Genomic DNA, 25482 nt, shown 5'->3' with positions numbered 1-25482 from the left:
CATAGTAAGGCTTCAGCATGTTAATATGACACATTCGCATCTTCTTCCTACGATCTGGCGTTCTCAGTATGTAATTCGTTTCACTCACTTTTTTCTCTACAATGTAAGGACCAGTAAATCGGGACTGCAAAGACGACCCAGAAACCGGTAATAAAGCCAGCACGGACTCACCCGGAGCAAATGAACGAACAACGCTTTTCTGGTCGTAATAATCCTTCATAGTAGCTTGGGAGGCTGTTAGGTTCAACTTCGCGAGTTCACAAGCGCGTTTCAAACGCTCACGGAGCGTATCCACATACTCAGTTACAGGCACTAGCGCAACCTCGTTCTCAAGTAAATGTTCACTCAGAAGTCTAAGGGGGCCGCGAATTGAATGTCCGAACACCAACTGCGCTGGGCTGAAGCCTAGAGAGTCTTGCACAGTTTCTCGGACGGCAAAAAGTAATAAGGGCAAACTGTCAACCCAATCTCTTCCCGCTTCCACGCAGTAGACACGCAGCATGGTTTTGAGCGTTTGGTGGAACCGTTCTAATGCTCCCTGTGACTGCGGATGATAGGAACTGGACATCTGATGTGACACCGAAATTCTAGTCAGCACTTGTTTGAATAGCTTCGATGTGAAATTAGTTCCGCGGTCTGTTTGGATTACACGAGGCAGGCCAAAAAGAGAGCAAAATTTGATTAGTTCCTTTACGACTGTCTTGGCTTTTAAGTTACGAAGAGGGACCGCCTCGGGAAACCGAGTGGCAGCGCACATCAGTGTGAGAACATATTGGTGTCCACTTTTCGATTTTGGAAGCGGCCCTACACAGTCTAATATTAGCCTTTCGAACGGCTCCCCCACCGCGGGAATTGGGTTAGGTTTCCCCGCGATCTGACACGCATGACAAGAACGGCAATATTTCGCAACACTTGCTTTCACTCCAGGCCAATAAAAATATTTCATAACACGCTGAAAAGTTTTATTGACTCCAAAGTGCCCTGCCATTAAGTGATCGTGGGCCAGCTCAAGCACAACAGGACGATAGCACATGGGCACTACAATTTGATAGGCGTGGTCCAAGACAGTCTTGTCCCCAGACAATGGAAGCCACTTACGCATCAAGACATCCCCGTCCCAATAATAACCTATCCTTACACGAGCAAGTTCGTCCTTTGTTTTTACTGCGGTCTCAATACAGCGCGACAAAGACGAATCCGACTTTTGTGCCATACTAAGCTGCTTTCGTCCGATGTTAACTGTTTGCCCCTGAGTACGCGCACCAGAGCCTACCTCTAACACATTGCCATTTACTGACAGTGACAACTCCGCAGGTTTTGAACGCAACAGGAAAGAGTCAGATAGATCAACAGTGTCTGCAAACTTCTGTGACTGTGAGCGCGTCACCGCACACGCTGGAAACAAAGGTGGAGAGGCAGCCAACAAAGCTGAGTCTCTCGCAGGACACTCGGACACTACAGGAAAAGGGAAGACGTTTCCTCCTGCCAAGTCATTCCCTAGGATGAAATTTACACCTTCAACTGGTAGTTTAGTACAGACTCCCACGTTTACTAGGCCTGAGACCAGCTCGGACTTTAGGAACACGGAGTGAACAGGAACTTTAATGCACCCAAGCTCAATTCCGCGAACTAATATATCAGTCCCTGTATATGTTTCCGCGGATAATGGAAGTACATTCTCGCGAATAAACGAGTGGGCGGCGCCAGTGTCGCGCAAAATAGACACTGACTTTAACGAACCGTCCGGAGAAACAGAAACTAAGCCGCTCATCAGGAAGGGTTTAAATAACTCCGTTCCAGGTGAAAACGTCTCATTCGTTCCTACCTGCGGTTCAAGTACCAAATGTGCAACACTTTTTGCTTTAGCAGCCGTATTCTTCTGTTTCCACGCCTTGCAGTCCGCAATTAAATGACTGGGATCAAGACAGAAGAAACACGCGCGTTTAGACTCTATGGGCTTAAACATACTTCCCCCGGGCGCGCTCGTACGAGTGTCGGTCTTTGAAGAACGCACCACCGCAGGACTCCTCTCAGCATACGCTCTAACGTTTTGACTCTGACGGGCCGTGGGAAAAATGGTTCGGTGAGTCAGCACGTACTCATCAGCAAATACAGCAGCCTCGGACAAAGTAGAAACCTTTTGTTCATTTAGATGTAACACTAAGTTTTCAGGGAGACAACCCTTGAAATCTTGCCAATAATATTAACTCCTGGAGACGTTCAAATGTTGTAGCGTCAGACGCAACACACCACTTCTCTAACATTGCCCTTTTATCATGCGCGAATTCTACAAAAGTTTGTCTAGCCGCTTTAGTATGATTTCTGAATTTTTGCCTGTATGCTTCGGGCACGAGTTCATATGCTCGTAGAACCGCTGTTTTTACTACATCGTAATCGAGGGAGTCTTCAATGGGCAAGGCAGAGCAAACCTCTTGTGCTTTGCCCAAAAAGCTGCTCTGCAACATTACTGCCCACATATCTTTAGGCCAGCACAGCTTCCCCGCCACCCTCTCAAAAGCCGTAAAGTAGGCATCTACCTCCGACTCTCTAAATTGGGGAACGAGTTTCATGTAACGAGTAGGATCAAACTGGCTTGCCCCACGGGAACCCTGTGGTCCACTACCGGGAGGCTGATCTCGCTCCTCCTGTTTAGTTAAACGAACCAGTTCTAGTTCGCGTAAAGCTAGTATACGCGTTTCGTGTTCTTGACGTTTAATTTGTAATTCTAGCTCTTTCAATTTCAGTGCTACAACAGGATCAAACTCGTGTGTGGGAGGTACGACTGATTCTTCGATCAAAATACAGAGAGAGATCATCTCGGACAAGATTTCATTTTTGATATCAGCTTTGAGTGCCGAAGGTGAAACGGATATTTTAAAGCTCTCCGCAATTTGCAGTAATTCTTTTTTTTGAAAACGATCCAACTGCTCCACAGACGGAGAGTTAATAAAAGCTTCAACCTCACTCTCCATATTTTCTCCCCCCACCAAAATTAGTTTATCTACGTTTAGACAAGAGAGAGAGAAAAAAAAACAAAAAATAATTTGAAATTACTCACCAATCTTGAGGTTTTCATTTATTTGCGTGATCGAAGAATTATGAATTTGATGACGAGCCCCCATTATGTTACGTACAGGGAGGGAGAGCAAAAAGAGAACAAAAAGAAAACATGCGCACATTCCTTTGTTCTACACAATATAAACACACTTATGTTCTGATACGTAACAGTTAGCTTGTCAAAATGATCCCTAGATGGTGAAGACAATGAAGATGCAGAAGAAGATCCAGTGTCAAAACATGGAAGCACCTCAATTGCAGACTGATCTCATGAAATGGCGTATGTATGACACGCCAATTCGATTTCCATTTTTGGCGTGCTATCAACACGCATAATCGCTTTTCAGCGTGTTTATCAACGCCGTTGACTTAACGTTACATTACTTAGTCTGTATATAGATATGACCTACCCCAACTCCCTAAAAGTCCCTAAACCTACCCGTCACTGGGGTTAATCTTCCCACACCTAAACATACCCATTTTATGGACAATATTAAAATGATAAAACGTAATGGACAGATATGTAGGAAAATGGCATTTTTATGAACAATATGGCATTAAAAGATAGTTTGAGCCACGAATCCTACCCCTAAACCTAACCATAACCATTTCTTAAAACTACCTAGGCAACAATTATAAAGAATAACAACAGACAGACGAGTATAATCACAATAATTTATTTATGGTTCCTATAGAACCATAATTATACTAACCTTACAACACAACATCGATTCACAAAATACACCAATTTTATTAGCTTGATGTAATCCAAACCTTCAGAATCCATTATTATTTGCAAGAAAAAGATCCAAACTCAGCCCTTTATCCAGTAATCGTCATCTTGACCGTAAACGTCAAACCCCGCGCTTGTTATGAATTCAAATTCAAAAATTGCGCCCTCAAGAAGCGACAGGTTACTATGGTTACGGCAGTAATATCAAACGCTCATTGGCTCTCGTCTCGCCTGCTTCGTCACAGATTGCGTCATGCACATTCACATTTGAAATGAAGTGCGCACTGCCGCGCAGCCCTCAGAGCGAACCGAACCGAAGACGGATTAACGTTTTCATGGATTTGAATTAATAACTTAAATTCTGCTCTGTCTGTTACCTCATACAAAACCACTGCCAGAGAGGACTGCGACACATCGTCACGTGAACAACTTTTGGTACCGATTTTGACATTTTCTCATTAAATAAATGATTGTGATTATACTTGTCTGTCTGTTGTTTTTATTTATAATTGTAGCCTATAGTTTTAAGAAATGGTTATGATTAGATTTAGGGGTAGGATTAGCAAACGTCCGGGGATAATGGTACGTGTAAGATTCACGTCTGAGGCTGTTAAACTGTGACATCTACACGTTTTCCAAAGGGGACCAACATGATTATTTCACGTACATTTTGCTCCGTTTCGCTCGGACATTTAACGGCGTAGACATACACGCGGAAGATGACGGTTCGTTTCGGCGTGAACATACACGCGGATAGCTCAAAATGCGTATAGATAACACGCCACTTTTGACTTGAAAGTGGCGTGTATGTTTACGCAAAGTCATGATGTCATGTTGTCAATTGTATGGGAGTATTTTGGTCTTAAAACTCAATCAAAAATGGCAAAAAGTTTTGGTGACCACTGACTGAAAAGAGTGTCTTCTTTTGTGTTCAGCAGAATAAAGGTAGTCATGCAGATTTGGGTGACGTGAGGGAGAGTAAATAATGACAGATTTAAAATGTTTGCATGAACTATCTTTTTCAGAAGGCCTACTCCTTGAGATTGATATTGTAACAAAGTAAATCAGTAAATCTTGTCCTCCACGCAGCTCTACTACAGAGCTTTTCAACATTTCACTCCCCTGGACACTTGAATATGGTAAGACTGAAATACAGATACATATATTCAACAGGATGAGATGAATCGTATTGCTCAACATACCTGAGTTTGTTCAGTGTGCAGTTTGGATCCTTCAGTAGATCATAGAGTATCTTGACTCCTGAGTCTCCCAGGGGATTGCCGGTCAGATTCAGCTCTCTCAGGTGTGAGGGGTTTGAACACAGAGCTGAAGCCAGATAACCACAGCCTTCTTCTGTCACATCACAGAGCTGTAATCTACAAACACACAGAGAAACTATGAAGATATCTGAGACTGTGACATCAGAACTCAATAACTAAATCTGTCGAATAATTACACATCCATTTAATATAAACTGATAAGAGATCTCTCATTTCATACAAGTTCTGCTGAACTTTGAGTATTTTAATTTGTTGAGTATTTTAATTTGTTGAAACTGTAACTTACCTACATTTTAAAGCCAAACACATTTTATACAGACAAATCTCCTCTTGTTAATAGTTACCCTGATTTTTAAAACTGTTTTCATAGTTTGTGAAAGAGAGCGCAGAGAAGAAGCGTGTCGGCAGTGTGCAGCGGGTGAGCTCAGAGTATCAGTGTTTACATGTGCTCTCATTATAAGTAACAGGACTTCTCCGATGGGCCAATAATTCCACCGTATTAAGCGCTGGTACAGTTATACTGCAGATCATGAGATTCACCACGACCATACTCCAAATGTGTGACAAACGGATTAAATGATGAACTTGCTCGTGCCGGATGATCTAACCAGTGATAAACACAACGAGAACTGTTTGACCCTTTTGAATTAAACACTACTATGATATGGGAACCATAAAGACAGTTTCTAACTAGAAATACTGAAGAAATTATGAATTTAACTTTTTTTTAAGAAATCATTTGGCCAAATATATTAAATATCTTAATTTCTGAATGAAATATAATTTAATTAAAAATGAAATTCATTATGGAAATGCAGTTAAGATGCTGATGAAAGATCAATATCTCTCAATCTGTCAGAATTAAACATGACCCATATATTAATTAACCCTCTGAGGTCGAGAAACGCGCCGACGCGTTTTGCTGGATTTTTTTCACATAGCAGCAACATAAACTTAAATTACTCCGTCATTTATGGTCATACAGAAAAAAGAAATATAAAAAAAGAATCTGTGATATTTCTCCTTTTGTATGTGTCCACTTACAATCAAATCAAAACATTGTGCTTTTGTAAAATAAAGAAAATAAACAGGGTGTGCGTTCTGCCTCTCCGTCGCGGTGAACTTTTTTTTCTTGAGCACATCTATAAACTGAAACAAAACTCAGCGAATACTTCTCACACATTTATGAGCCATATACCTTTATACACATTTAAGTGTGTACTTTTAAATGATCGGATTCAAACTGAAAACAAATATTCTCTGTTTAAGTAATTTGTATAAAACCAAAAGGATGTCCAGTATCTCAAACGCTTGCTAATTACTTTTAATTCGACACGCCCACTCGCGCAAAAGATATTCACATGCAAATCTCCACATGGGACGTGAACGCCCTCGTTACCTCAAACACAAAACACCAAAACACTTCACAAGTCTCTGCTTTTCGTCGAGTTTGGAAGACACGTCTGAGCTTACATTGGATTTACCTCAGAAGAAGAAGAACGCGATTTGAAGACAAGAAAGATGTAAGGTAAGAAATTCTTACTTATTAGTTTATGGTATTGTTGCATAAACTTCACATTGCAGTTGAACTGTTGCTAGATATATGGTGAATATTATACTATTTAGACCCGTGTTTCCTGTTAAATACTGTTTGTGGATATCTGCTCAAACATAGATATGTATAACCATAATGTTTAATATTTTGGAGCGCGATGGCGTTTGAATGTATCATATTTTGGAGCGCGCTGTGGGTTTTAATGTATCATATTTTGGAGCGCGATTGCGTTTGAAAGGAAAAATGCACCAAACATTAGGCTTTATGTTTTTACTATTATCTCATTTCATATCATCATAACGAATGGAAACATTTGAAGTAACATATGATAATCAATATATTTTTCTCTAGCGTAGTTGTTCTTGAAATCTTTTGGAAGATTTAATTTATTGTTATTATAATTTTATGCAGCACTGCGTAGCCTATGCCTACACGGCACAACAAACCTGGTGTTCATTATATATTGTTGGAAACGTGTGTGTGTGTATATTCTGTGAATTTTAAAAAGAAATTTTAACCAGAAAAATCTAAAATCTATTCCCAAAATCGTGCATCCCTATAGTTTCTCTTGATATCAGTATGTTCACAGTTTTTTCTTTTTTTTTTTTTTTTTCAGGGACCAGATGCAACTGAGTCCTGCTGACTTCAACATTCACATGAGTCTCTGTACATGAACATGGTAAAGTGAAAATCAAACACCTTGGAAATGAAAGGTATGTACAATGTTTTTAGGAATGGCACAAAGGTCTCTGTCTTTGGATCATTGTTTTCAATGTGCTCTTTTGTCATTTGTATTTTTGGATTGTGTTGTGTTGTAAATAAATCCAAACAATCTAAAAGCCATTCTTTTTTAAATCTCCTCATTCTTTGTGCAAGGCTGCTCTGAATGACAGGGCCTGATCGCTCCTAATAGGGCAGTTAGGGGAGTGTCTTTGTCTTTCTCAGGTGTTAAAAGCTTACATATTAATGAGATGATCACGCCTCTTCGCATATGGCTTTGTCACACAAAACACGTCTTAGAAATTTTAAATCAATATATTGTCTTATCTGAATGAGCAGTCAGGGTGATTTTCACATAGTTTTGGAGCAAATATTCTAGGCTATGTCATACAATTTTCAAAAGTCTTGTGAAGAAATAATCAGTATGGGTTTCATGGCCTTATTTCAGTGAGAATTTTTTTTTGTATTTTCACAAACCACGCATAAATGTCATTATCTCAAAACTACAAACTTTTACATACATGCTGCTGATATATTATTGTAGCAGAGTTTGTGCTGAATACAGTGTAATCAGACTTTAGCCATGAAAATGTCACTAGTAACAGAAAAAAACACAAATGTCAGAGCATGTCAGAACACCTCCAGGGCCCAGAAAACAGCTCAGACCTCAGAGGGTTAAGAGATAACTTAATTTTATTTTGTCGCTGGTATTAGTAGTACTCAAAACCAATGTTTTACTGTTTGAGTGAGAGTGAGAGTGTGTGTGTGTGTGTGTGTGTGTGTGTGTGTGTGTGTGTGTGTGTGTGTGTGTGTGTGTGTGTGTGTGTGTGTGTGTGTGTGTGTGTGTGTGTGTGTGTGTGTGTGTGTGTGTGTGTGTGTGTGTGTGTGTGTGTGTGTGTGTGTGTGTGTTTGTGTGTGCGCAAGGGTGTAACTTTGGTTTGAGAAGTGGGGACACACAAAATGGGGGAAAATGTTTTTGATTTGAATCCCATTTTCTGCATTTACATACAGTTAGGGACTATGTATATACTATGTGTATTATACTATAAATATGTCTTACTTACTTTATTGTTTAATAGGTGCCGATTGCCAAGACTTGAGAGAATAATTTTATAAAGTCAAAAATGTTAGCCAATAATGTTTTTTGTGTAAATAAAATTTAAATAATATGAGACTCAATTTCCACTGTAACGTAGAAACAACATAAAGACAGTATATTTTAAATAATTGTTTAATGGCATCTTTTTATGAATTAAGGCCAGTATCACTGATACTAATATAGCTACTGATGTCTCGATGAAAATGATTTCCCCCCAAATTTTAAACAACTTTTAATTTAAGTGAACTTAAAACAGTCCTCACATAAACCCATAATAAATGTCATATTTACCTGTGCCTTTCCTGTCTAACAGGTATTAAATATACAGAAACTGAATAAGGTTATCAAACAGTACTGCACTGCATGACAAAGTGTGCATCATGTCTGGCACCTACATGAACATTATAAAAAAAAAAAAAAAAAAAATAAAATAAAAATAATTCCTTTCCCTTTGAAACATCACTTATCAGGCTTATGCTACTCTGAATAATACCTGAACTTCGTATTTTGAGCACTTCTTGCGTTGTTGTTGTTTTTGCCTCTTCATGATGACTCGCTTAATTTAGTCCTAATTTGTAAGTCGCTTTGGATAAAAGCGTCTGCTAAATGACTAAATGTAAAAATGTAAATGAACACTTTACAGTTGGTTGTGTATGACTGTAAGTTATTCTTTTCAAATGAACGTGTGTACCAATGTCTTATGTAACTTCAGAGACGGTCCCTAAATGTGTGAATATCCAGTGTCAGGCGAACTTATGCCAGTACTTCACTGGGAATCGCTTAGCATGAAACTTTGCGTGTTACGTTCATATTCTGGTCCATCTGCTTGCCTGTAGCCTATTAATATAGCCTACATCCCCAATAAGGTGGGAGTTTGGTCTTTTATATCACTGTATTTTGTCCATTGAGTTACTTTGAGTGTCCTGAGACCACAGGGGAATCCTGGAGAGTGACGTATTGAGGGAATCCCAGTTCTGCAGCACAGCGCCACAATATAAAGTTAAGAAATCTAAACAACCGAGAGAAATATATGTCTACTACCTCAGATTTAACATTCGATCTGTACATCAGCATCGAGGAATAACAATAAATCTCAAAAAATAACAATAAATCTTGATCACGACAGAGAAAGCTGTGCAAAACTTACATGTACAAAAGTAACAGTGAAGACTTCAATGTAAACACAGCATTTGTGTCTCACAATCATCACAATTCATCCCCCTGATAATAATCACAAATAGCCTACTGCTTGCTCCATTTCTGTTATTCAATGAATGAATGAGTCTCTCACCCGTTGCTCAATAGTTTTCTTCGTCAACAGCCGTTTGCACCCTCTGCTGGTGAGACCGACTAACAACTATGGAGATCATCAATCGGCAATCTACTGATATTCCTGTCGTTCCCGGATGTCAAATGTTGAATTTTCTGTCGAATTTGAACCACTGAATTTGTGGAAGCGAATTTGTAAAGCGAAATAAAATGGACCGAAAATTATAGGTTGTATTTTTAAACAGAATGAACATTTTGGAAGTGAAATGTGATGGGGTTAATATGGATTATTGAATTTTTAATAATGAAAACGTGTGAATTGTAATATTCACAGCTTAAATATACAACCATGTTGAATTTCAGCCTATAAAAATGCAAGCCCTGAAAATACAATGCATTAAAATGCAAGCAGGGTTAATGCAATGCATATTTTTTCTAGTGCAATTCAACAAGCTTTTTTATTTCAAAAACATTTGACATTATTTTACTTCCATAGACAGCGCAAACAGATTTGAATGTCCCGGTGTGAAGTTTTTTTCATTTAGGAATAAGATCGCGTGGGTGTTTGAATCGATATCTTTTAAAGATTGATCAAGCAGCTCTACTGTCTTTACACTCTCTCTCTCTCTGCGTTGATATCTTACGCAAAACATAGGCTATATGAGTAGTGTGAGGGCTTTTCAGTGCATTCATTACTATTTTAAAGGGACTATGTGTAGGAATTTCTCCCATCTAGTGGTGAAATTGTATTTTGCATTCAAACAAATAATGCTCTCCAGCGCCTCACTTTTTCAAATGCGCGTTGCATCTACGGTTGCCGTTATGTACCAAAAAGCTATGACAGGATGTCTTATAATAGCACTTCGAGTTTTTCATCGGGTGAACAGGTTTGTTATTTAAAACAAACTGAAACTTGAAACAACGAAAAAAAGAATGTTACAGTTATCAATTACTGACTGTGAAAAACATTAACTATGGTAATTAGTAGTAATGCCGCCTTTTCTCGTTATATTTTTTGAAGTACGTGCATTGTTAGATATCATCATCATCAGAGCCTTCTCTAACGTTCCTTTACTCAATAGCTGCTATTCATCAAAGAGCCTGTTTAACTTTTAACTATAAATGTTCGACTGTCTATATAATAAAGTACAAAACCAAGCAATGAAAAAAAGCTTGTAATTAAGACCGTAACATTGACTTACCTGTCGAGAAGAAAGCAGGCAACTTCAGAATCTCTTTTGAAAGCTTTCTCCTGCATTAGCTATCCCGACATTAACCCTTGTTTTTGTAATCTCCGGTCACGTTTCCTTTTACGGTCTATTTTGGACTTTTTCGACGACGAGGACTCCTTATCCTGTGACTCAGCATGTGTATGAATGAACGGTGTATAAATAACCGTGCAGTGCAGCCTTTTAAACTTGCCGCGGCAGTGACAAGCGCCTCTCACTGCTCTGCTCCTCCGCTTCTGCTGGCTTCAGTCACGTGACGCTGGTTCTGAACGAAAACGCGTTGTGGAAATGCCTTGGCCTAGTACTTTTTGTCCCTCTCTGTTATTATAGTTTTTCAAGATGGCGGAACTACATGGAAGCCTCCGTGGACCTACCCGTCCCATGTATATAAAGATAATAAATTCTTCGTTTACGAGGATTAGTCTGATCATTGGCATAGGTATTTGTACACCATTGAGGGCATATTTATGAATAAAAATATTGATTTTAGATAATAAAATACCTAAAAAGCTACACATAGTCCCTTTAATATTCATGAGGTGAGACATCACTATTAAAGCATAAGCTCCCAGCACTTCGCCCACACATCGCACCAGAACCGTTTTCGGAACCGAAACTTAGGAATTTCCCACGGTTTCGGTATTTTTTCAAAACCACTAACGGTTCTGGATAAGAACAGATTCTCGTTTCCCAACCCTAGCAATGACAGCATACTTTTCTCAGCGCTCTCGTACTGTGTAAAGTTTTTTTTAAATCTTGTCCTCCACGCAGCTCTACTACAGAGCATTTCAACATTTCACTCCCTGTACACTTGAATATGGTAAGACTGAAATATAAATACATATATTCACAGGATGAGACGAATTTTACTGCTCAACATACTTGAGTTTGTTCAGTGTGCAGTTTGGATCCTTCAGTAGATCAGAGAGCAACTTGAGTCCTGAGTCTCCCAGGTGATTCCAGCTCAGATTCAGCTCTCTCAGGTGTGAGGGGTTTGAACACAGAGCTGAAGCCAGATAACCACAGCCTTCTTCTGTCACATCACAGCTCCATAGTCTACAAACACACACATAAACAATGAAGATATCTGAGACTGTGACATCAGAACTCACAACAAAAGCTTGTTAAATTTGTTGAATAATTACACATCAATTTAATATAAACTGATAAGAGATCTCTCTCATTTGATTCAAGTTGTGCTGAACTTTGAGTATTTTAATTTGTTGAAACTTTAACTTACCTATATTTTAAAGCCAAATACCTTTTACACAGACAAATCTCCTCTTGTTAATAGTTACCCTGATTTTTAAAACTGTTTTCATAGTTTGTGAAAGAGATCACAGAGAAGCAGCGTGTCAGCAGTGTGCAGTGGGTGAGCTCAGGGTATCAGTGCACTGCAGTGTTTACATGTACTCTTATTATAAGCAACGGGACTTCTCCGATGGGCCAATAATTCCACAGTATTAAGCGCTGGTATAGCTATACTGCAGATCATGAGATTCACCACGACCATACTCCAAATGTGTGACAAACAGTGATTAAATGATGAACTTGCTTGGCCGGCCGCTCTAAGCAGTGATAAACACAACGAGAACTGTTCGACCCTTTTGAATTAAACACTACTATGATATGGGAACCTTAAAGGCAGTTTCTAACTAGAAAAAAAATAAAATAATTTTAAGAAATCATTTGGCCAAATATATTAAATATCTTTTTTTTTTTTTTTCATGAAATATACTTGAATTAAAAAAAGAAATTTGCTGTTATTTTATCAGATGTAGGAAGCACCGACATGTTTTCTCCATCAGTGAATTTGGTTTTAATAGTCAAGTCTGGTCAACTTTATTTAGCACTTTACAGATCAAATCTCTCTCTCTCTTTGTGCTTTTCCCCCATTTCAAAACTGGACGTTATATGACCTGGATGTATGTGTGTGTGTGTGTGTGTGTGTGTGTGTGTGTGTGTGTGTGTGTGTGTGTGTGTGTGTGTGTGTGTGTGTGTGTGTGTGTGTGTGTGTGTGTGTGAGAGAGAGAGAGAGAGAGAGAGAGAGAAAGAGAGAGAGAGAGAGAGAGAGAGAGAGAGAGAGAAAGAGAGAGAGAGAGAGAGAGAGAGAGAGAGAGAGAGAGAGAGAGAGAGAGAGAGAGAGAGAGAGAGAAAGAGAGAGAGAGAGAGAGAGTGGGTGTCAATGTTGAAAACAGTTATGATTTTTTTTTTTGGATTCTTTGATTAATAGAAAGTTCAAAAGAACAGCATTTATTTGAAATAAATGCTACAAGAATCTTTTGAAACATTATAAATGTCTTTACTGTAACTGTTGATAAATTGAATGCATCCTTACTGAATAAAAGTATTGATTTCTTTTATTTCTTTTTTTATCATATCATATGATTTCTTCATTATTATTTTATTATTTTACTTTATTATTTCTTTTTTTTTAATTTTTTATCATATCTTTTATTTCTTTTTTCAATCATGAAAATCATGAAATCAAATCATCATATTAGAATTAATTCTGAAGGATTATGTGACACTGAAGACTGAGTCCCTTTAATGAACATTACATTCAGTTATGGTGAAATAAAGAGCGGTCACATTTTTAGGTATAAATTTGACCCATCAGATTCCGTGACCCTTTACTGTAGCTACCTATAGATTTATAGGTTTGCGATAAAAGGTTCTTTTCCATGTTAATCAGAGTGTTTGTCCTAACCAGCCGCAACGATTCTATTTTAGAAACGGTTTCTATTTTTCTGCAACGTCACGCAAGACAACAAACAACAAACACAAAGTGTGGCAATGATAATCTCAGGTACTGTTTATGTGCTTTATTTAATGTTAAAAGCATGCAATGTGACTTTGAATATCATGTAGTGCTCCCAGCTATGTAGCTGTAAAAGCAACAATGGATAATTCACCTCAGATCGTCACGCATCACGTGTAGTTAGGACACGGTGTGATAAGGCAGAAAATATCCCAGACGTGCTACATTCAATGTGGGACATTTCATGGAAATGCAATCGCAAGTGTCTTAACTGTGAGTGTAAATGCAATTACGAAAAATAACATTTAAATGATCATTTTGCTACAGTTTTTGCTTGAACATGTTAAAATATCTAATCATTTCTGTTAATCATTTTAATTTTGAAACTTATAAAGCGTTAAAATATGTATTCAATTTACATATTAAAACTAGAAATGGCAAATGTAAATTATATAATTGATTTTTCATTTTCATTTTGCACCAACTATTCATTCATATTGCACAAATGTAATGGAAAATGTAAATTCAAATACAGAAATGCATTGTCATTTTGCATATTACATTTCAAATTGAATATTGCTACTCATATGCTTCCATAGTTCCAAACCTGTATGGGTTTCTTTTGCTGAACACAAAGATGATATTTTGAAGTTTTGGTGACCACTGACTGAAAAGAGTGTGTTATTTTGTGTTCGGCAGAGTAAATAATGACAGATTTAAAATGTTTGCGGGAACTATCTCTTTCAGAAGGCCTACTCCTTGAGATTGATATTATAACAAAGTAAATCAGTAAATCTTTTCCTCCACGCAGCTCTACTACAGAGCCTTTCGACATTTCACTCCCCTGTACACTTGAATATGGTAAGACTGAAATACACATACATATATTCACAGGATAAGATGAATCTTATTGCTCAACATACTCGAGTTTGTTCAATGTGCAGTTTGGATCCTTCAGTAGATCAGAGAGCATCTTGAGTCCTGAGTCTCGCAGGGGATTGTTGCTAAGATCCAGCTCTCTCAGGTGTGAGATGTTTGAACACAGAGCTGAAGCCAGATAACCACAGCCTTCTTCTGTCACATCACAGAGCTGTAATCTACAAACACACACAGAAACAATGAAGATACCTGATACTGTGACATCAGAACTCACAACAAAAGCTTGTTAAATATGTTGAATAATTACACATCCATTTAATATAAACTGATAACAGATCTCTCATTCCATAAACTATAAGTTCTGCTGAAAGGAGAAAATGGTTCTGATCAGATCTATACAGCCATCTAGCAGATACTGAGGCAGAGATGTTCACAAGTCTTTCATCTGAAGTCCAAGTCGAGGTCCAAATCTTTAGGTCTGGAGTTTTTTCATGCTTTACACGAAAAAAAAAAAAAATCCTATTTTTATTCTAGTTGTATTATATAGACAAAACATATGATCTATTATCTGTTTTGTTTGTAATAAATGTTCTAAGATATAAGGGATAATGTAAATCTAGCTTGTTAACTGTATAACCCATTACATTGTACAAAACAATTGTCCTGGCAACAAAACAGGTAGCAACAAAACAAATTTGACACAAATTTAAACCAAGTGGACACAAGATGGCGCCAGTCGCGGTTTGAAAATCACCCTTTAGGGACGTCCTTATTTGCAAATCTGGTATAAATTAAAGTAATTAAAGATTTTTAAAAAATGTAAAAATGCAGAAAGTTTTGTGTGATGGGTAGGTTTAGGGGTCGGGTTAGTGTGTGTGTGTGTGTGACAGTGTGTGTGTGAGTGTGTTAGTATGTGTTTGTGAGAGAGTGTGTGTGTGTGTGTGTGTGTGTGTGTGTGTGTGTGTGTGTGTGTGTGTGTGTGTGTGTGTGTGTGTGTGTGTGTGTGTGTGTGTGTGTGTGTGTGTGTGTGTGTGTGTGTGTGTGTGTGTGTGTGTGTGTGTGTGCTCAGTGGTCATTGGATAACACTGGGAAAGCGTGCCCATTTTCTTAGAAGGGAACGCTGCAGAGCCCAAAACCTGCCCGAAGGGAGGCACTAGGAAAATACATGTGCACTAGCCCGTGGAAGAGATCACACTGCTGTTCTCCAAGACCCGCTCAGTGGATATTGGATAACACTGGGAAAGCGTGCCCATTTTCTTAGAAGGGAACGCTGCGGAGCCCAAAACCTGCCCGAAGGGAGGCACTAGGAAAATACATGTGCACTAGCCCATGGGGTAGTGGACACATGGCAGTCTCTGAGGTAGTCCCAGCCCAGAGGGTGGGAGCGTACTCAGCAGAGACGACAGAGCGGACTCTGTCGAGGGGAAGACACTGGCTAACCCAGGGGGTAACCGCATCATGGAGAAAACATATGGGGTCGCCGTAGGGACCACTGACATAAGAACCCCAGCCTGAACTCAGCTCATAGTGAGAGATAACAGGACTGGCGACTGGCGATCCGGCGGTTGACAGAGGAACTCACGAGGTTAGCCGTTTGTTGGGTAACCAATGGAGTAGGATAACACACGTATCTGGCCCATGGGACGAGAATGGCGTAGCAAGCCGACACTAACCTAATTCCTTGCTCTACTGGCCGTAGCGAGTACACGGGGGGAAACAGATTCTACACGAAGGCTATAAAACCTAGCGAACGTGTTAGGTGTTGCCCAGCCCGCAGCTCTGCAGATGTCTGTCAACGAGGTGCCTTGAGCCACCGCCCAGGAGGAGGCAACACTCCTAGTAGAGTGTGCCCTCAACCTAGGTGAGCCTCAAGCCAGTGGGCTAACCTCTGCTTGGTCTTCCCCTTCTGCTGGCCTCCATAATAGACGAAGAGCTGGTGAGGTTCTAAAGCTTTGAGTTCTGTCAATGTAGCAGCGCAGAGCGCGAACGGGACAGAGAAAATCCAGGGCTGGCTCTGCCTCCTCCTCCTCCTTTGCGGGTTCACTGCCTGATCTCTGAACGGAGTGGTATGAACCTTGGGCACATATCCGGGCCGGGGTCTCAGAACAGTGTGAGAGAAGTCCGGCGCGAACTCTAGGCACGATTCGTCGACCGAAAATGCCTGCAGGTCCCCTACCCTCTTGATGGAGGCCAAAGCCAGCAGGGGAGCTGTCTTCATTGACAGGATATTTAATTCGACTGCATGCAAGGGCTCAAACGAGGGATTCTGGAGTGCTCTAAGCACTAAAGTTAGATCCCAAGAGGGTACGGGGTGCGGATTACGAGGGATTCAACCTCCTGGCACCCTTGAGGAACCTGATGATCAGGTCATGGTTTCCCAAAGACTTACCGTCTACTGCATCGTGATGAGCGGCTATTACGGCAACATACACTTGGATGAAGGGTGGAGGGAGACAGTCTTCGCTCCAACCCATCTTGCAGGAAGGAAAGGACGACACTGATCAGGAAAGTTCGGGGGTCTTCCCAGCGGGAAGAACACCAACCGACTAACAGGTTCCACTTATACGCATAGAGGCGCCTCGTAGAGGGGGCTCTAGCGGAAGTGATGGTGTCTACCACAGCCTGTGGTAGTCCACCTAGATCTCTGCGTCCCGTCCACGGGTGCCATAGAGTTCCCCCGTCTCTGAGAGAGAAGGTCCTTCCTCAGAGGGATCTGTCGTGGGGAGCATGAGTTCTGTAAACCAAGTCCGGTTGAGCCAATATGGCGCAACGAGCAGGACCTGCTTCACGTCCTCCCTGACCTTGCACAGAGTCTGTGCAAGAAGGCTCACTGGGGGAAACGCATATTTGCGAAGGTCCTGGGGCCAGCTGTGTGCCAGTGCATCCGTGCCAAGGGTTCCTTTGGACAGGGAATAGATCAACTGGCAATGGGTCATGTCTGGAGAGGCAAACAGATCTATCTGAGCGGCTCCGAAGATTCCCCATATCAGCTGGACCACCTGGGGATGGAGTCGCCATTCTCCCGGAAGGGGCGGCTGCCGTGAGAGCTCGTCAGCTGCACGGTTGAGCACACCAGGGATATGAATGGCTCGAAGCGACCTCAGATGCTTCTGACGCCACAGGAGGAGATGGCGGGCGAGTTGCGACATATGATGAGAGCATAGACCACCTTGGCGGTTGATGTACGCAATGGTCGCAGTGCTGTCCGTACGGACCAGTACATGCTTGTGTTGAAGTAGCCCTCTGAGGTGGCACAAGGCTAAGCGTACTGCTTGCAACTCTAGGCAGTTGATGTGCCAATGCAGTTGGGGCCCCGTCCACAGACCCGAAACTGCATGCCCGTTGTACGTGGCCCCCCAGCCCTTAGAAATCCAGGGTCTGACCAAGGGCTGAAGGTTTGGCGACACGTGACTGCGGTAATGCGGTAACCGTCCCAGCCCTAGAGCCATATGCAATGGAAGCAGACTGTCCTTTCTTTTTCTTGATATCGAGAGTTGATGTGTTCCTGACAATGTAAGTTTGTGCTCTTTTTTTGATTTGTTTCATAATGTTAATTCTTGAGATTCTGTTTGGGTCTAATTCTGAAATGTTCTATGTGATTATGATTCTTATGTTTCAGTGTTCTTACTATTTTGATGTTGAATTGTTTAGGATTGTATTATGTGATTAATGATTTATTATTGAATTGATTTAGTTGAAGTTCTATGGTGTTCATTATATTTAAGATTCTGTTTGTTGTTTATTTGTTTATAGAAACCATACAACTCTATATCTGATTCCCATTCTACTCTATGGCCTGATTCACGATCTTTTACAATAAATAAGTATGGACTGAGTACTGGACCCCTGTGTTTTAATGGACACACCATCCTGGTAGCACATTTCCTGAACCAAACATTCCCAAAATTTACATCAATCGTTTCTACGATGCATCACGATGCAGACGAGGACGATTCGGTAACGGTTCAGTAATAGACCATAACCGATTATAATGTACTGACACTTTTTTGGCATCATTTGTCGCGTATGTGCTTTGTGGCGGTAGCATACAATGGCAGAGGGAGGCGAGACGCGAGTGCGAGTAATTAAAAATGCTCCAACTAATTTATAAGCCTACATCTGGGCACATTTAGGCTTTTACGAACAACCTGGTAAGCACGACGTGGAGAAGACACGTGCTGTGTGCGCTCATGTCACACACAAATAGAATATGCAGGAGGTTATACCACAAACTAAATAAACCACATTAGCCGTTTTCACCCCAAGCTGTTAACGCCTGGCAGAGTCTGACTGCTTTAGAGTAAGCGGATGAGCTCCAACGTCACCCGAATCCACAGACAAAAACAAATCATCCGCCCGCCCCAATAACTTTCTCTGATTTAAGTATCCGCATTCGATGATCAAATTACAATTATTCTGTGTTGTTATGCATGATTATAAATGTATGATCGTCACCTTCAACAGCGAACTCGGCGACGGTTGATGCGCACATATCAACGCACAGCAGAACCTGAACACCCTGCATCAGTTCTGTCAGACCTTGGCCCTGACCATCAACCCAACGAAAACTAAAGTACTAACATTTCAGAAAAGACCTAGATGTCAGGGAAAGGGACACAATTTCACCCTTGGTATGACCAAAATTGATCATGTCACAAGCTACACATACCTCGGGCTGAAAATAAGTGCAAATGGAAACCTAAATTTGTCCGTGAGTGAACTGAAAGAGAAAGCAAGAAGGGCCTTCTATGCCATCAAAAAATCTATCCAAATTGAAATAGTCATATAACCAATTGCATTATATGGCAGTGAAGTTTGGGGTCCTCTCCTAAATCACTAATTTGACAAATCCGATTGAAACCCTGCATGCTCATGTTCTGTAAGAGTATCCTGAGAGTACAGAGGAACACACCCAACAACGCATGCAGGGCAGAATTAGGCCAATACCCTCTATTACAGTTTTTCTCGATTGTTTACACACATTTTCTGAAAGCATGCCTCATATTCTCAGAACTCTACACACAAATCCAAAAAAAACACACACAATGGGCAAAACCCCTCAATTCTCCTGCAAAATGAAACTTTACATTCAAAACAATGTTATTTCTTCTAAAAATGGTATTTTGTTTTCCAATGACACACACAAACCATCATATGAATAGACATTTGAACACTGATGTGCTCAATGTAAAATACTATGATGAATGGAAAACACTTCTTCTCCATTCATCATAATGACTTAGGCCTTTTTTTGTTCAGTGTTACACTTACTACAGACAGTACATACATAAGTGTGTTGTAAAATATTTGAGAATATTGTTTTTATACTCAGAACACACAAATACATGGTAACAAATATATTTTATTTTTCCCACAAAAACAATGTACACAGTGTACATCCCAACCAACACAAAGCTGCACATACAGTGGTCTACATACAAAACAACAGACGAATTTACTGTATACAGTTACAGTAAAAAAAAAAAAATCCAATGTTGGCATCCATTGCACCATTGAAGAGCTGACCTGTTGCCCTTTTATGCTAAAGCTCTGATTGCTAATTGTAAAACTGTGTGAGGGGTGTTTGCTAATGTGATGAGTCAGTGTGCATATTTGAATGGCAGTGTGTTCCTTGTGAAAACAAGAGATTTTCTGCATGAAAATTGTGCCAAAAGCAGAGAATTGTGTGTAGTGTTTTGAAAAAAGTGTGTTTTAGAAGTACAATTTGAGTGTAAAGCAGGAATTGTGCTTGTAGTTTAGCAGAATTGGTTCAGGGGGTTGGTGAATGAGTTACATGTTGTGGTCATTGTGTCTCAAGTACCAGAAAATGTGTGTAAACAATCGAGAAAAACTGTAATACATGTTGAGAAACGAGCCATCAAATTTTGGAAACATCTAAAAATGAGTGATCCCAACTCTTATCATTTTAAAGCACTTAAGAACCATGAAATGAACACTGAGAAGATCCCCCTCATTCAGCTGGTCCTGAGGCTCCACAAACAGACTAACATGACTAACAATAATCAGCCTCAGGACACTGAGACCCTCATCCACACAATCTGGCCCAACGACATTATAAAAGCACAACGAGAGCATTACCTGACCTACTGGACTGAAACAACAGAAAAACAAAGTAAACTAGAATGTTATTTGGCCCTAAATAGAGACTACACAACCGCAGAATACCTGAGTACAGTGAAAGACTGTACACTAAGAAGAAGAATGATGAGGTGCAGACTGAGCAACCTCACTCTGACTGTAGAGACGGGCAGAATTAAACAACAAAACACAATTTCAAGATCTATTAGGTGAAAAAAGAGATTCTATCATACTAGCGGCAAGATACATTGATGCCTGTCACAAAAAGAGAGAGACGTCGACTAATCAGTGATGCGCTCACACACACGCTCATACACAAAACAAACACACAAACACTAACACACTGAATTCTAAATTGTTCCGGGGGGTCCCAGGTATCCATTGTTCAAAACAGATCATCTGACCTTTGACCTATTTAGGCCTATACTACAGTAAAGCAGTGATTGGTTAGTGATCAGTTAAGCAATTTGTGTTTGCACATATGAGGAGTGTGTGTATGACCTGGTGAATAAGTGTAGCATTTTGATTGGTTGTGTTTGGAAAAGGAAAGCAAGTCACTTCCTGTTAGATTTTTGTGTTTTAGGTAGAGAATTGTGTGTAGTGTTTTGAAAAAAGTGTTTAATGCAATTGAGTCAAAGGCTGAGAAATAGCTTATGGTTTTGGAGATTTGGTATGTAGTTTTGCACTGTGAGTGAGAGGTTTCAAAAATCGTGTGACATGAAAAGATTTTGTGTGTAAGCAGTTGGAAAAAACTGTATTATTGTCTGTACTAAATGTTCAAAATCATTTTCTATGCAGTTTTGATGCTTTGGCAATACAAATGTATTTTTGTCATGCCAAAAAATTAAGAGAGAGAGAGAGAGAGAGAGAGAGAGAGAGAGAGAGAGAGAGTGAGTGAGTCTGTGTGTGTGTGCGTGTGCGTGTGCGTGTGTGTGTGTGTGTGTGTGTGTGTGTGTGTGTGTGTGTGTGTGTGTGTGTGTGTGTGTGTGTGTGCGTGTGTGTGTGTGTGTGTGTGTGTGAGGGAGGGAGGGAGAGAGAGACAGAGACAGAGACAGAGAGAGAGAAAGAGAGAGAGAGAGAGAGAGACAGAGAGAGATGTTACAATATGTTATATATTGTCAGAAGGATGTGACAGACCATGTATGGTTGAACTGTGTATGTGACGTCATGGGAGATGCGCGAACACATGAAGTAAAGTGGAAGCACTGAGAAGCATGCGGTTGTGAGATTCTTTATTTGTATAAAATAGAGTGATTGACAGAGTGAACCAAGCATATAACATGGTGGCAGCGGTAAAGTACGAGATAAAAGTGAAAGATTAAGTTAAGTTTGCTATCGAGAAAGCAACTGCGAGAGACGAGGGCCGATCATGGAGGGTGTGTTCGGATAGAAACCGCCAGCAAATTTTGACTGGAATGCTACGTGCATACCCAAAGCTCGGAAAGCGTGGGAAGAGGAGTTTTCCCTGTACATGGATTTGTCGCTTACAGACGCGGACAACAAAACGAAGGTAAAAGTTTTCCAATATCTAATTGGAGAAACAGGAAGAGAACTGTGTAAGGCGCTGTGTAAGACGCAGCTCTGCCAGCTGACGGCGAGCTGACGCTAGAATGGCTGTTCAGAAAACATTGCAATCCAGCACCGAATGAAACTGTGGAAAGATACAAATTTTTCTCCAGAAATCAGAACTCAGGCGAAACTTTGACAAGTATGTTACTGATTTGAAAGTGCTGGCTGACACATGCAATTTTGGATCAGCTAGAGACTCTCTGATTAGAGACAGAATAGTATGCGGCATAATGAACTCGCACGTGAGAGAACGCTTAGACTTCCGGACGAGCGAACGCTGGCGCAACTCGCTGCCGCTGCTCGCCGTTAGCTCACCTGTTCTGTTCTGGTCTGGTCTGGTCTGTGCCTCATCTGCCGTTTTTACTGGCCATCGATGCTGCTTAAAACTACAATGTGGGCTGGTAGGACATACATTCTGCTTGTCTGTGTCTGGCTATTTCTACTGCCTGTTCACCTGCTAGTGACGGGTTTGCTTCAGTATTCAGCCACTGATCTGCTCCGGCTGCGCTGTCACCTGCCTGGACCTGCGCCAGAAGCTCTCCACCTTCATCCGGACATCACCTTCCAGCCTCGCCTGAGATATATCCACAAAGGGTCCCGCCGGAATTTCCACCACAACAACTCAACAATAATAAAATCCATCTGGTCCAGCTCTCGTCGCCCTCCACGTTCCCGCCTAGCTCGGTCGGCTAGCACCACTACCAGCTGTGACAACACCGTACTCAACTTCGCTCTGCTCAACATCCACTCACTGACACTCACTAAACACATTTCTGCTATCATCCACTCCTCTCTCACCACTGGAACTGTCCCTACATCATTTAAAACTGCTGCCATTACTCCAATTTAAAAAAAAACTTGGTGCCAACCCTTCCGACTTCAACAACTTCCGTCCTATTTCAAATTTACCATTCATTTCCAAAATCCTTGAAAAAGCAGTTGCCTCTCAACTCCATTTCCATCTATCCCATAATAACTTGTATGAACAGTTCCAGTCCGGTTTCCGCCCACTTCACAGCACCGAAACAGCACTAATTAAAATCACCAATGATCTCCTTATGGCAGCTGATTCTGGACTCCTTACCATCCTCATCCTCCTCGACCTGAGTTCAGCTTTTATTCCATTTGTCACACCCTCCTCCTCAACAGGTTATTTTCCATCGGCATCACCCACACTCCGTTAGACTGGTTCACATCCTATCTCTCTGGCCGCTAGGGTTGGGTACCGAAACCCGGTTCCAATAGAGAACCGGTTCCGACGTAAACGGTAGATCATCTCGCGGCACGAATGATCCAATAACAAAACATCTCCAGTTAACCAGCAGAGCAGTTCGTTTGTTAAATAAGAGACGATCTAGCGCTGAACTGTGTTTTTTTAAATGATCAAAGTGCTCGTTGCCGCTGCGATCAGTGGCGCGGATTCTTGTGGCTCGCGCACACCGCACTTTCTTCACGCGCGCTTCAATACGTTGGACGCGCTTCAATACGTTGCAGAGATCGATCTATTTATGAGGCGTCGTCTATATGAGTATGTGCGCGGAGAGTTTGTGTGTGCGTGCTCGCGTCTCAGATGAGTGTGTGCGCGAGTGTGTGTGTGTGTGTGTGCTCGCGTCTCAGATGAGTATGTGCGTGAGTTTGTGTGTGTGTGTGTGAGCTCGCGTCTCAGATGAGTATGTGCGCGGAGAGTTCCGCGCGTCTCGTGTGTGTAGAGTTTGTGTGTGTGTGTGTGTGTGTGTATGTGTGTGTGTGCTCGCGTCTCAGATGAGTATGTGCGCGAGTTTGTGTGTGTGTGTGTGTGTGTGTGCTCGCGTCTCAGATGAGTATGTGCGCGAGTTTGTGTGTGTGTGTGTGCGCTCGCGTCTCAGATGAGTATGTGCGTGAGTTTGTGTGTGTGTGTGTGTGTGTGTGTATCCTCTTCGGGTAAGTCTAGTATTTTAATGCCAACTGCAAATCTTGCATATCAAGTATGAAGTATGTCAAGTATATTTATATGAGGCTATACTATGTGTGTTAAATATTTCTGCTCAGTGTCAGATATTTCTCTGTTTTGTAAAAGTCTATAATATATAATACGTAATATAATATATAATATATATAAATAATATGAGAAGAAAAAATGTTGATCTTAGCTTAAGTGTTTTCGGCTACATCAGTAGCCTTTTAAACGGCACAATTTTTTATTTAATCAGAAATCAGAAAATCTTTTTCAGAAAACACACACAGGTATTATTTTTTTGATAAAGTGTGTGCGGTTTATTTTTTTGATAAAGTGTGTGCGGTTTATTTTTTTGATAAAGTGTGTGCGGTTTCGTTTTCTTAAGTACCGGTTTAAGAACCGTTTAAGCACCGGAACCGTTTGAAAAATACCGAGTAGGTACTGGTATCGGATAAAACCCAACCGATACCCAACCCTACTGGCCGCACTCAGTTCGTTCAATTTAAGTCTTTTAAATCCAGTCCCTCCACCCTCACTTCAGGTGTTCCCCAGGGCTCTGTCCTGGGGCCCTTACTTTTCATCATTTATCTCCTTCCCCTGGGCAATATTTTCCGCAAATTTAACATACAATTCCACTGTTATGCTGATGACACCCAGCTCTACCTTTCGACCAAACCCTCATCCACTCTCCCATCAACCTCTATTACTGTCTGCATTTCAGAAATAATAAACTGGTTTACGCAAAACTTCCTCAAATTAAATAGTAATAAAACTGATGTTCTCCTCATTGGCACTAAATCAACTTTATCCAAAACCAACAGTTTTTATCTCACTATTGATAGTTCCTCCGTTTCACCCTCCCCCCAGGTTAAGAGTCTGGGTGTCATCCTTGACAGCACATTATCTTTTCAATCTCACATCAATAACATTACCCGGTCTGCCTACTTCCATCTACGAAACATTAATCGCCTCCGCCCCTCCCTTACCCCTCACACTGCAGCTGTCCTTGTCCACAGTCTTGTCACTTCCCGTTTGGACTACTGCAACTCTCTCCTTTTCGGCCTCCCTCATAAATCCCTTCATAAACTTCAACTGGTCCAGAATTCAGCTGCCTGCATAATAACCCGAACCCCCTCCATTCACCACATCACCCCTGTTCTCCAACAGCTTCACTGGCTCCCTGTCCAATTCCGTATTCAATTCAAAATCCTTCTGTTAACATTCAAAGCCATCCACAACCTATTACCCCCTTATTTGTCTGATCTCCTCCAGGTTCCAACCCCCACCCGCTCTCTT

The 25482-nt window shown here is 40.9% G+C and overlaps 2 protein-coding genes across 8 annotated transcripts in view; both read right to left on the bottom strand.

Moving 5' to 3' along the window:
* twf1a (twinfilin actin-binding protein 1a) overlaps positions 1 to 25482 on the bottom strand; it is a 185670-nt gene that overhangs the window by 19733 nt on the left and 140455 nt on the right. The gene's annotated exons all lie outside the window — the stretch shown is intronic.
* LOC309491192 (NACHT, LRR and PYD domains-containing protein 12-like) overlaps positions 1 to 25482 on the bottom strand; it is a 293341-nt gene that overhangs the window by 156704 nt on the left and 111155 nt on the right. For 3 of the 7 annotated variants that reach the window (XM_082160620.1, XM_082160621.1, XM_082160623.1), the window contains exons 7-9: positions 14627 to 14800; positions 11825 to 11998; positions 4993 to 5166 (exon numbers count right to left, since the gene is read on the bottom strand). The exons of 3 other annotated variants lie outside the window; for them this stretch is intronic. In XM_082160620.1, the coding sequence (XP_082016746.1) occupies positions 4993 to 5166; positions 11825 to 11998; positions 14627 to 14800 (522 nt within the window). The remainder of the gene's footprint in view (positions 1 to 4992; positions 5167 to 11824; positions 11999 to 14626; positions 14801 to 25482) is intronic. One more of the 7 variants, XM_082160622.1, reaches the window with a different exon arrangement.

The sequence above is a fragment of the Leuciscus leuciscus genome, assembly GCF_965113295.1.
Source record: "Leuciscus leuciscus genome assembly, chromosome: 25".
Lineage (NCBI taxonomy): Eukaryota > Metazoa > Chordata > Actinopteri > Cypriniformes > Leuciscidae > Leuciscus > Leuciscus leuciscus.
Note: the sequence above shows the minus strand (reverse complement) of the source record. Positions and strands in the feature narration are given on the sequence as shown.